Genomic DNA, 13,565 nt, shown 5'->3' on the forward strand with positions numbered 1-13,565 from the left:
CAAAGAATACGTTTTTCCTTTTTCCTGATTTAGTTGTGTTGAATAGTGGTGTACCATCATGTTTAGACAGAATGAAACATTTCTGCGATTCAAAAACATTAAAGCAGATTCTTTGTTTCATTTTATATAAAATATGGCAGGATGGGGGTGGCTCTTCCTTAAAACAATTGGCAAAAATATATACATCACTACGATTGTGCTTTCACTCTTTCCCCACTCTTCCCAGCAAGACCTCGATGGCAGAAATCAGTAGAGGGTTGAGAATCATTACAAAGGTGCCATACAGAGTGTACAGGTTAGCATCCCAGTAACGTGGAATGTCACATCAAGAGCAGGCTGCAGTGTGCACTCAACCTCACCTTTTTGTCACAGAGCAAACGCGTTTTTACCTCATAATTCATCCCTCATTTTCTGTAAATGTTGCATCTACGCTTGTTTGAAAAACAATTGAGAACAAGAGAAAAATATAATATTCTTATTCTGATGGTGATCCTGTTATTCGTTTGAATCTGTTAGCGACAAAATATGCAAACAGACTCGAGTTTGTTTGAAGCACTTTGACCTGTTGCAGATGCCAATGTCCACTTCATCTAACGAAAGACTGGAGCGATGGGGTAGCTTAGTGGTTAAAGCGTTCTCTCGTTACGCCGAAGATCCGGTTCGATTACCCTCATGGGTACAATGTGTGAAGCCCATTTATGGTGTCCCCCGCCGTGATAGACTAACGTGTTTGTATGTGTTGATGTCAAGCATATTTTTGTTGTTATTTTTGGCTACATTTTTTGACCAAGTGAATTCAAATGATTGTATTTCAAAAAATTAAACTACAGCATATGTGTCACCACGACTGATTGCTTGATATCAGTGGAACGATATTCATCATTTTTACCCCAGTCTCTAGGTCAGCCACTGTGTTGGCCAAGCCACGTGGGTTCTCAAAGTACTAGTATAGATTCAAGGTCACAGAAATGGATAACAAACTCAGGCCAAACCCTGCAGTGTGACTGAAAATGACACAGCATAGATTTTAAAACCGATTCAAAGAGGAAACAACACATAATTTAACAAGGTTACTCAATTGGTTAATCAGACTAATGATTTAGACATTCTAGACAAGAACCTCAAGGATTAAGAAAAAGTTTCTTTATGATTGGTATATAGGAAAGAAAAGTACTGATTATGAGGTTTACTTACATCAGACTCCATCTTGTAACTGCAGTTCTTCTTTGTCGCACCTCTTAATTTGCATATTGAAGTGGCACCCTATTATAAACAAATGAACCTTGAACAAAAGATTTGAATTATTAGAAGTGTTAATGAGTTTTAGGTGTATGAGTCATCTTTGACTTGTTGCGATGTCCAAATTGAAAAGCAGGGGTTAACCCAGAAATTGGTTTGGACAGATGTATATTGTAAAATGATTTATTGATGAGAACAGATCAAGGAATACTCAATAAAATCTAATTAATTTAAGCTTTGCAACAAAAGAGTAATAAAGGCTGCACCAGTCTGTAACAAGAGTGGCGTTAAACAACATTCGTATTTCCACTCACATATATTTAGATCGTTTACGTTTCCTTCTGTGAGTAGTGATCTATGCCATGATGACTTCATCCGAAAATGTGTCCAGTATTGTACCAGACCCCCGAAATATGCACTTAGTCTGTTACAGCAGTGGCGTTTTAAAAAATATTGGATTAGTGATTTAAGCTGATTGAAGGTCAAATTCTCCTTATTGACAAAAACAATAACTTGTGGCCATGTTGAATGTGATCACTTGACGATAGCTTTAAGCTTTATGAATAGAAGATTTTACTTCATTTTTGAAGAAAATATATATCTTATAGAAAACCTTTTTCGACGGCATTCACATCATGTATATGTTTGGTTTGTTTGTTGTTTAACGCCTTACTGAGGAATATTCCAGCTGTATGACGGCGGTCCGTAAATAATCAAGTTCGGACCAGACAGTCTTGTGATTGACATCATGAGCATCGATCCACGCAATTGGGATACGATGACATGCATCAACCAAGTCAGCGAGCCTGACCAACCGATCCCGTTAGTCGCCTCTTACGACAAGCATAGTCGCCTTTTACGGCAAACATAATATCTCTACTTCACTCATTTGTACTCACGTCATTCAAACCCGTCACACGATTGTCCTTTCAATTATTTCTTCCTACTATTACTTCCAATATAATCTATCATATAATTTCATCCCTCCTTTTATAACAAAAGACACTGATTAACTGAGACTGTAAACAGTAGTATGGTTACAACAAGACACCTTATCCGCCGTCTATCCGTGGGTAAGCTGGTTTAGAGAAGTAGAAAGTTAAACAGCTGAGGACAGGATCTTGGAACTTGCGGAGACTGTGTTAGGTCATGATCGGTTCTGGACCAGCCAATGCAGTGAGTGAAATCATCAGTTGCATCCCATGCGGTTGGTGTACAATGACCCTCGACCAGTCAATGCAGTGAGTGAAATCATGAGTTACATCCCAGGCGGTTGGTGTACAATGACTCAACCAGCCAATGCAGTGAGTGAAACCATGAGTTGCATCCCATGCGGTTGGTGTACAATGACCCTCGACCAGCCAAAGCAGTGAGTGAAATCATGAGTTACATCCCAGGCGGTTGGTGTACAATGACCCACGACCAGCCAAAGCAGTGAGTGAAATCATGAGTTGCATCCCATGCGGTTGGTGTACAATGACCCACGACCAGGCAAATAACAGAGCCCGATCCAGTTCGTAGTAAGAAATTAATACATACCTTTGCATAAGACATAGTTATTATATGTAGGAGTGTATAAACATACAAGAAGATAGTTTGTTGGAATGTCACTTCCCCGCTTTTAGTATCCTCACACTAAAGGAAAAAAATAACATTTGCAGGAAACTATATACCAGTATATACCCAGGCATTTCGCTCCCGGCGGCTTGATGATAATATAAAATGAGACACATATAATCAGAGAGTCTGGGAATAGTTAGCAATATGCCACCATGTCACGATCGGGGACATCTCAGACGGACTTCACACCCTTGGGAGGAAAGAAGCCCTGAGTTCTGTGAAAGCTTCAAACACTGGACTATCCTGACGCTCGCCATTGATCAGAATGTGGGCACATTTGTTACTCAATACACTGCGACAGGCGTCAACTGGGACCATCGAATTTACTTTGCTGCATTAATTGAAACGGTTAATTTTAAACATAGGAGGTAGTTTTTTAGTAGTCACATCAGAACGTCGGGATTGGTATGAACTTGTACAAATACGAAAATGTATTACATTTCTCTGACTAAATACAAACTAACAATATCTAAAAAAACCATTTGAAGAACATATTGTCATATCCTCAGTGCCTTGTATTCATCACATAGAAAATATTGTCAGAGACACGTTCTTCTACTTGGTAAGATTTGTGTGACAGTTCTGACTTCCGGCAGGTGCGTGAGACTTCAAACACGAGGATGATAGCGCCCCCTATAGAGAACAAACTTCCGGCAACGTAGAAGGAAGTGGCATAGTTTCCGGTGACATCGTACAACCAGCCTGAAAGGTAATGGCATCATGGTGTGAATGTCACAACTGTTCATATCCTGATTACTGGTACTATATGGAGCCCAGTAATGAAGTTGAGGACGCACTGTAAAAGTCGCATTCAGTACTGTGAGTATTGTTTTACGACGCTTATAAAAATATTCTAGCAATACCGTGGAGTGGGACACCAGACAAAAAAAACCGCGCATCGGTTCGATCAGCAATTGGCTTGTAACAAACTAAAGACATGTCCATTCCTCGTTTGTACTGGACTCCAAAGCTACAATGAAATCCATTCAAGGAAAGACACATTGCTTCATCCAGCAAATGCACCACCAAATCCCTGTGTGAAAGATAATTCATTAAATTCCGTGAATACAAAGAACGATCTTGCTTGATTGCATTAAATCAAGCAAGATCGTTCTTTGTATTCACGGAAAGTATCTAAGACGAATGGAATTGATAACAAATGTGTTCTTGCAGAAACAAAAGCAAATAATACTGGTTCTGACAAAACATTTGACTTTTCAAATTTGTACACCACTATCCCACAGCATAACCTTAAAGGAGACACTTCATTCGTTGACCAGTGGGTAATTTTTTACAAAATGTGGTAAACCATAGATTTAGTTACATATCTATATTCAAGGGTTGGGGACAATTTGTCCAAAAAAGAAAGCTCCCCTCACTGTTGATACGTTTATTTATGGATTTGCTTTGGAAATTATGCTATGAATGACAAAATCAATATACAGGCTTTTGGCCAAGAAGTTTAACTTCACCCTCAGGTACAATGTTAATCGATGATCAGACTGTATGTTTCATTGACTGTTGTTTGCCACAACACTCAGCACTATTCCAGTCATATGACGGCGGTCTGTAAATAATCGAGCCTGGACAAGGCAATCCAGTGATTAACCTCATGAGCCTCGATCTACACACCTGGGAAAGGATGACAGGCATCATACAAGTCAGCAAGCCTGAAAAACACGTGGTGTTGAAGATCCATTCTGACCCAGATCTTCATGGGGTGATCTGATATACATTGTAGTTCCATAACGGTCAAATATCCAAATATGTGTCGCGGATTTACCCACCTGAACCAGAAATGAAAAGATCAATGAAACCGTCTCATCCATCTGTTTTATATTTCAATAATAAATATAAAAATATAAATTATTCGTTCCTTTGTATATGCACACATTTGCAGGATGATCTGGGTTTTTTTACATTAAAGTACATTAGTACGTAAATAAGCCATTATTGTAGAGTTTTCGGATCTTATGGGTGGAGCAGAGCAGAGCAGAGCGGCGCAGAGCATATACTCACCAGCAAGTGGGGTACCCAGGAGGACACTTATTCCTTGAAACCCAAACATAAGGCCGATTCCTTCACTGAGTTTTTCCATTCCATGAATATCTGCCACGGAAACTGCTTGTAGGTACGTCCATACACCTGCACACAGAGATCCGGGTACATCTACAGTGAGTATAGTGGGTACATGTATGTAATTTTCATTTGTTACTCGTGGATAGAAAATAGATGCTTCCGCACAACATGCTTGTATTTTGGAAATATACAAAACCCTAAATAATTCATCATACAAAATGAGGTACTAAATGATGAATGGATGTGTGGGTATTGGTATATTGATATTGACATGTCCTTGATTTTGACATGTCCATAATTCTGACATGTCCTTGATTTTGACATGTCCTTAATACTGACATGTCCTTGATTTTGACATGTCCATGATTTTGACAGGTCCATGATTCTGGCATGTCCATGATTCTGACATGTCCATGATTTTGTGCAGCAGCTTCAGATCATGCGCAGGACATGCCAACAAGTGTACACGTATATTGAACTGATTGTGTGTTGAAGTGTGTGTTTGTTGTCTGATACAACACTCATTCATTCACCATCTTCATGACGGCGGCATATAAATAAACGACTCTGGATCAGAAAATCTACTAATGAATAGGATCCTCGAAGTCGGGATACCATGTGACGCCGTCAAACAAGGCACCAGACCTAACCACCTGATGAATTAAGACGCCTCTTGCGACCATCACAATTCAACAGTGACCAATTTTAGCCGGAATCCCCATGGAGTACATGACGTTATAAATAAATCAACGTTTGGGTATTGCCATTGTTATCATATTATTTCATGGGGTCTTCAGCTGTGTTTACCTAACTCCAAACTTTCCTATGAATGCATACCTGTAAATAATCCATAAACCACTGAGTAAGCCAGCAAGGTTTCAAAATGAAGCAACTGTGGACAGATCAAGGTAGCGACTCCACACAGCGCACTGGCGGCGCCAAGGAAAGCCACTCTGTTGACACGTGACATGTCGGTTACACGACCAAATATCAGGCGTCCTGCTATGCTGGATATACCAATGGTTGATATCAACCACGTGTACCTCTCCTCCGGGATATCCATGCCATTCGCCAGGTCTGGAAGAAGGTTGAAAGGGATGAAGTAGGCCTGAATTCCCAGGGTAACACCGATGACGACGACGGTGTATCTGACGTTGATGAACACGGAGAAGGCAGGCTTTACCTTATTCCAGATTCCAGTAGCCTCAACTTTATCACAATAAAGAATTTATTTAGTTTTTAATTTTCTGAACAAGGAAATTCAAATGATCGAATTGCAAACAATTTCAAATGCTGCCACCACGATTTTTGTAATCTATTAACTTACTTAACTTTTCTTCTTTTTTTTAAGTGAAATGTTCATGCGCTTTGGACCCAGATTTGCAGATTTGAAAAAGAAGCCATATGTTTTTCAGGTAGACGTGGTACCATTGGTTAATCGTTGCTAATATTTTCAGTCAATTGGTTCAGATTGTAATAATCAGTTGTATGTGGAAAACCATTTGGAAGAAGTACTAAAGTACAGTATTAGGCATGATGTTGCTGCCTTAAACAATAGTCCAGGCTTGTCTCAGTATCGGGGACAAACATCGTGGCCCCTGGGGAAATGAACGCTGCCTGGCTATCTCACCGCCTACCGAAGATCAGAATTAAGGCATATCCGTAATTCCGTACACTGCAAACTGCATCACCTGGTACCATTGTGTAAACTGTGCTGCAGTACAACTCCAAGTATCACTTAAGAAGATACACATACCAGCGGATTTCACAACTCATACTCATAATTTCTGATGAATTAAACGTGAAATGTGTGTTACTTAATTATCTGGTTGTTTCCAAAGAGGTCTTTCTTAAATAATTGTCATGCACATAAGTATACATTCACAGAATATAAATATTAAACAATATTATCAACAACAAAATCTTCGAAACCCACGCCAAGAAGCGCAGCAAATGGTGGCTTCCATATCATTTATTTATCCGTATTTCTTCTATTTATTTGTATATAAAGGATAACCACATATAATTATCAACTCGAATTGCCTGTGTTTACATTACCTGAATTCTTTGATTCGGTTGACATGTCACTGAGTTCCTGCCTGGTGTAAAACGGCCTGAAAAGTGCCCCAAACACTGCACAGTTGAGGACAAGCCCACCTGTAATCAACAACGCCCCTCGCCAGGTGTATTCTGAGATCATCATCTGTAGGAGGGGAACAATGGCCATCGTCCCTACCCCCGACCCTATGTTAGCCACTGCATTGGCCAAGCTCCGTCGTTTCTCAAAGTACTGGTTTAGAGTCAGGGTGGCAGACAGGAATAGCAAACTGAAGCCAAACCCTGCAGAATGACAAAGAAAGTTAACATCAAAATTATACACATTTAATACCCATTAAAACAAGAACCAATTCCTAAATTAATAAGTTTAATCTGTTGGATAAAGAAAGCTTAATGAATACGTACGTTTGTTTACCATAGTTGTCATTTTGGGAACATTAAATACCTCAGTAATATATGATAAATATTAAAGTACTGATTATGAAGAATTACTACAACTGCTGCTGCTTCTACTACCAATACTACCAATGCTGCTGATAATAATAAATGTTGTAGAGTATGAGTAACAATTCTAGATGCTGCGTTTTGCAGCAATCCGATGCAGTTGTGCTGGTAAGGATGGTGAAAAGTTGACAGAAAGGGAGATGCAGTAGTCAAGTCTTTATGTCACTAGTGTTTCGATACGGAGCTTGGTAGTCTCAGTCCTGAAGGTCGTGACTTTTGAAGACGTAATGAATTTTAAAGAAGCATGATTTAGATACTTAGTTAACAGACATGCTTTTTTCTAAGTTTGGATAGAACACCTCGGTTTCGAACACAAGATGATATGGTAACTTCACTATCTCCAATCTGGTGAGCCAGACTTGGAGGGGACTTGAGAAGTTGTTGTCTCGAACCAAATTTCAGGAATTCTGTGTTACTGTTTCTGGAGATTTAGATAGTTGATTGCCATCCATGTTTTCACTTCCTTCATAGAAGGATCGATCCGCTAAATATCAGTATGTGTCTTTGATGGTTCAGTAGAGAACACCTGGTTGTTGTTCGCCTACACATGGAAATCTAGATGGTGTTTCTGCTTGAAATATTTGATAGGTAAGATGTAAATGGTGAACGTGAAGAGACCTAGAACCGATCCCCGGGGAACTCCAATGGCTACAGATGTAGATTTGGAAAACGGGCTTGATATTGCGATGAATTGTGAGCGGTCAGAGAAATATGATTTTATCCAGGCAAGCGCCTATTTCGTAATAAACACGAACAAGTGCAGTTTACCTCCTGTGTTTGGTCTTTTAGCGATTGGAAGGGTTATTGCTCAAATCATTTGTTTGCCTGGAGGATTTCAATGGGCATCACGTTTGAGAAGTTTATTTACAAAGGTAACTGCTCCAAGGAATTGCCACTCTTCCCTTCAAAGCAGCTGCGTATGAATGTCTGAAGGTTTGTGTACATCTGTTCACTTTCAACTTTAACGAGTACCACCGTTTCTCTGTTGCATAACAAATCGTTTTATTAACCTCATCACTGCACCATGAGGATCGAGGTCGGATCACAATACATCTTGATTTCAATGCGGCATGTGTATCCAATATGTTAAGTAGTGTTCGTTTGACTACGTCTGCTTTAGCATTGACATAAGCCATATTGGATAAATATTACCACATATTAGAATATTCCTTTGAGAAAAAATGCAATCAAAATATCAGATATTCTAACAACCCATCAACCCTCCAAAAGTACATGTTTTAATGACTACACAATGAATAGGATCATCAAGCTTTAACAAACTATTGGAATTCTTAATGACAGGTGTAAGGGTCACCTCAGGTGTTAGACATAATTATGTTTTTTTTATTGTGGTGTTAAAGTTGCATATTTCCCACGCACTCTGTTAACCGTGACTTGGTACATGTATAATTGTCTTTTTGCATCGTGGATACAAAAGCCATTCCAATATCGTATTGTTTCTTTCATTCTCACCTTGGAGGACTCCGTAACTAAGATACAGGAAGAGCAGACTGTCAGCCAGGAAACTGACACTGCAGCCACAACAAGCCAACACAGCCCCCATTATTGCTGTCCATCGTGTGCCTAACTTTCTCAGGATGAACACATCCATGGGTCCTGCAAAAGGACCAATAATAAAGGTATGTTTCATAATAAATTAAGTTGGTTGGTTTGTTTGTTTGTTGTTTTACGTCGCACTCAGCAATATTCCAGCTATATGACGGCGATCTGTAAATAATCGAGTCTGGACCAGACAATCCAGTGATTAATATCATGAGCATCGATCCACGCAATTGGGATTGATGACATGCATCAACCAAGTCAGCGAGCCTGACCACCCGATCCCGTTAGTCGCCTTTTACGACAAGCATAGTCGCCTTTTACGGCAAGAATGGGTTGATGAAGACCTATTCTACCCCGGATCTTAACGGGAATAAATTAAGTACACAAAAACTAACATCTACAAGGATACGTATTAGGATAGGAGTATTGGTGATCCCTCATGTATGATAAATAGATACTGGACAAGAATGATAAGAAAAAGTAGTTAAAGCCTGCATGGGCAGTAGAATTGTGAGTTAAACGTCACTCTTAATTATCTACCGAAACCGATTCCATTGGGTGTACAAGGCAAAACAGAAGTGCATAAAAAATAAGAATGGAGGAAACGTGCGGTGCACATTATGGTAATATAGACCTTGTGTCTTACCAAACAAGAACATAAGGCCGCTAAGAAGAGATCCAATCCATGCGGTGTTACCATGCAAACTTCCAAAATGTTCAATCAATTCAATGAATATTAAACCAAACGAGTGAAGTACGCCAAACAGGATGAAACGTATGCAGAATGTCCCAAGCAAACACATCCAGGCCCATCCTGTGTCCTTCTGGCGAGCCATGTCTGTTGGACAAGAAGAGGAAAATTGTCAGGTTTGTTGATCATGTGAATTTAATGGAACTTCGTTAATAACTTCATTGTGATCACTACACGAATCACCCGTGAAGATCCGGGTTAGAATTAATCTCCAGCAACACTTGCTTGTCGTAACGGGATTGGGAGGTCAGGCTCGCTCAATTGGTTCATGCATGTATTAAATCAATCAGATGGAAATCGATTGTCATGATATCAGTAAATGGAGTGCCTGGTCCAGACTTGATTCTTTACAGGCCACCGAAATATAGCTGGAAAATTGCTGAATGCGGTATTCAACAAAAACCAAACAAATAAACCACACGTATCCCACGTGTATAAATATGACCCTCAAGATATTATACAGTATGAGTCATAATTATTGAGAATTGAAAAATCTTCAAAACTGTAAACATTAAACAAAATCCCCATCCCTGAAACGGAATGACATTTTGTCCACATCTCAATTTTGGTAGGATACACCCATACAGAGCTCTCATCTGTGAAAATAACACTGTTCCAGTCAAAGTATTCATGCGCCAAACACAACTCTACACGTCTATCCTTGTGTTCTTGTTTCAAGAGCGGAGAGGCAATTCCTTTTTTTTTCCAATCCAAGTTCAATCAAATTTCTTCTTACTGTAGATTTGGATACATTTACTGTCCCTCTATTTACCATTTCATGTTGGATATTTGAGATACTCGCCCCTCTGTTTTTCAAAGCCAAAATACCCAGTCTCACACGATCACCAAACACCAGTTTTAGAGGTCTCCCCGCTCCTTTTCCGTGCTCAATTCCTGAACCATTCTCAATATTCTTCTTAACTCTATACACTGTAGAAAGAGAAGTATATGTGTTCTTTGCTAATGTAAGCAGTATCAGTGATGCCTTCATCATGGAGCTGTAGAAACAACCTTCTTTTCTCCTCTGCACTCATTTCTGACATATATCAGGAAAAGTCGTCTGCTCCTTAATCAAGGGAGATAACTCTAATTTGCTACTTCTAAAATTGAAGAAGAGTTGCTTCCCTTTGACCATACCTCAATTTTAAACACGTGTCAATATTGATATTTTATGTATGCTTCCTTGAATATGACATTAAAATACACAATAATTTTGAACCAGACTATACCCTCCAAAAAGGTAGGGTATCGTGAAATACTGATGTTATGATTGAGAGATCGCCATTGATAAAAAACGCACTAACAACCTGAAACATTGCACGTGGATAAGGTATAATTTTTGGTGTTGACACTCCAATGACAGGTCGTCAAATCGCTCTGAACCATTAATGTTGTTCATTTTCTACATAGTCCAAGGCCAAATGCGAGTAAAGGGACTATCTTTTAGGATCTTACAGAAGCAGTAAAAGTGTTGTCCAGTTATTTGTATGACACTCCCACCCTCCAGAAATTCCTCTCAGAATGCAACTAGCCACAGAATGTATCAAGTTACTATATAAACAATCAAAGTTATCCCCATTGCTTGACCCACACATCGCTCAGCCACAGCATCACATGCAGACGATGATGATGTAGCTTACTGAGTGGCCTGATTCACAACATTACATTTCGGAACAGATTCAATATTTTAAATGAACATACACACATGCATGCATACATACATACATACATACATACATACATACATACATACATACATACATACATACATACATACATACATACATACATACATACATACATACATACATACATACATACATACATACATACATACATACATTAAGTTCTTTATGTTTATTCTTCCCCGCCCTGAAGGTGGGGAAGTGTGGGTGCTCATAGCATATATGTCGCCATTTTGGTTTATTTGAAATTTAATCCGACGTTGGTACAGAAACGAACCATACAAATCATGGCATGCTAATGTGTTACAGCATTAAGATATACTTCAAAATCACCTTTATGTTATTAACAGTAGCTAATTGCTGCGTCTGACTGTTTCTGGCAATTAACCGCCATTATTAAACCCTAAGTCGTATGGCCATTAACAGAAGCTAATTGCTGCGTCTGACCGTTTCTGGCAATTAACCGCCATTATTAAACCCTAAGTCGTATGGCCATTAACAGAAGCTAATTGCTGCGTCTGACTGTTTCTTGCAATTAACTGCCATTATTTAACCCTAAGTCGTATGGCCATTAACAGAAGCTAATTGCTTCGTCTGACTGTTTCTTGCAATTAACTGCCATTATTTAACCCTAAGTCGTATGGCCATTAACAGAAGCTAATTGCTGCGTCTGACCGTTTCTGGCAATTAACCGCCATTATTAAACCCTAAGTCGTATGGCCATTAACAGAAGCTAATTGCTTCGTCTGACTGTTTCTTGCAATTAACTGCCATTATTTAACCCTAAGTCGTATGGCCATTAACAGAAGCTAATTGCTTCGTCTGACTGTTTCTTGCAATTAACCGCCATTTTTAAACCATTCGTGTAATAATACCATGTCGTTTGTGCTTCCAGGACTATTTTTGCGATTTACACGGTGTATACAAAAGACGAAATGTAATCGTGAAATCGTCATTCTACCATGAATGTGTAATTAACTCGATTCTGATTGGTCAATCAGAGGCTATTAAATCACAATAAACCCCCTCTGATTGAAACAGCTGGTTTGACGGCCGCATATCAGCGGAAGCGAATATTCATAGAATAGTACTATTTTCAGTCATTGTCCGTAGGCATATTTAAATAATTCTATCTACAATTACAGGTTACAAAATGCACAGAAGCGGTTACTACAATATTCAAAGGATGTGTGGCAATACATTTCATGCAGAAAACACGATATAAATCTACAAAGGGAATGTATTTACGTTTTGGAGACAACAGAGAACTTGGAATTTGGGCGCTTTTCTATATACGACTGGGGCGTCATATCTTTTGCGTCACAGTGAGCGATATGACGTCATAATGGTGACGTGCGATGTAGAGCGAAAGCCTTGCAAAGCTTGCTTTGTTTTCTTTAGGGATGCCCATCTCATGTTAGCTTACCAAGTTGCCGTGCTTATATGCTTTCAATGCCTGTCATATGTTCGAGTGAAGTATTACGGTGTAAACAAACTGCTTGAGTATATACAGCGCCATATTTTGTTCGGTGGTTCCGTAATTCAGATGGATAACCCACGCAAAACACTGGACTCAACCCATGCCGCTTCACTCAGTATATTTGCTAACACTATTTAGAGTTCGCGTTTTGTTTAGTCATGGTAGAATGGAGATAAACATACTGTGTTTTCAATGTAGAGCTAGGTTATCTGTAGATTAAACTGCGCGTTCGGTTCCAAATTCAATTTGGTTGAAGCAAAATGATAAGTAGCATCAAGGCTGTAGTATTTTTCAACCGTTTAATGGAATTCAGCGCAGAGCCGTAGCGCTTACTGCTATCATATGTTTTGCGTCAGTGCTGTGTTCCACTGACCTCGATAATTTGTTGTATGAAGGCACAGATCTCTGTTATTTAGATCAGTTTTAGGCCCGAGTCACAGGTGCTCCAAATATGGACTGATTCGAAGAGACAAACGTTCAGTGCACAGCCATAGCACAAAATACACAAAGTTTACGGCAAACAACAAATGACAAAAGTTTAAAAACCAGTAAGTGTTATATTATTACTATCATATTTGGTATAATA

General features: G+C 39.2%; 1 protein-coding gene across 1 annotated transcript; it reads right to left on the reverse strand.

Annotated features, from left to right (window-relative positions):
* Positions 1-3,364: 3,364 nt before the first annotated feature.
* On the reverse strand, positions 3,365-9,112 carry LOC124145107 (monocarboxylate transporter 14-like). Its single transcript, XM_046514790.1, has 5 exons — positions 8,974-9,112; positions 6,997-7,278; positions 5,869-6,147; positions 4,879-5,004; positions 3,365-3,561 (listed from the first exon to the last, which is right to left on the reverse strand). Exons 1-5 carry the CDS (start codon positions 9,110-9,112, stop codon positions 3,365-3,367), a joined length of 1,023 nt encoding a protein of 340 aa, XP_046370746.1.
* Positions 9,113-13,565: the final 4,453 nt, after the last annotated feature.

Source organism: Haliotis rufescens, unplaced genomic scaffold (genome assembly GCF_023055435.1).
Source record: "Haliotis rufescens isolate VD_foot unplaced genomic scaffold, xgHalRufe1.0.p SCAF_9, whole genome shotgun sequence".
NCBI classification, from domain to species: Eukaryota; Metazoa; Mollusca; class Gastropoda; order Lepetellida; family Haliotidae; genus Haliotis; species Haliotis rufescens.

Excerpts from the sequence above, each read along its gene's own strand:
- LOC124145107 (XM_046514790.1), bottom strand. The coding sequence starts at position 9,112 with ATGGATGTGTTCATCCTGAGAAAGTTAGGCACACGATGGACAGCAATA. Across the intron at positions 6,148-6,996 it reads AACCGAATCAAAGAATTCAG|TTGAGGCTACTGGAATCTGG; the intron begins GTAATGTAAACA and ends ATTGTGATAAAG. Across the intron at positions 5,005-5,868 it reads GGCTTTCCTTGGCGCCGCCA|GTGTATGGACGTACCTACAA; the intron begins GTGCGCTGTGTG and ends CTCTGTGTGCAG.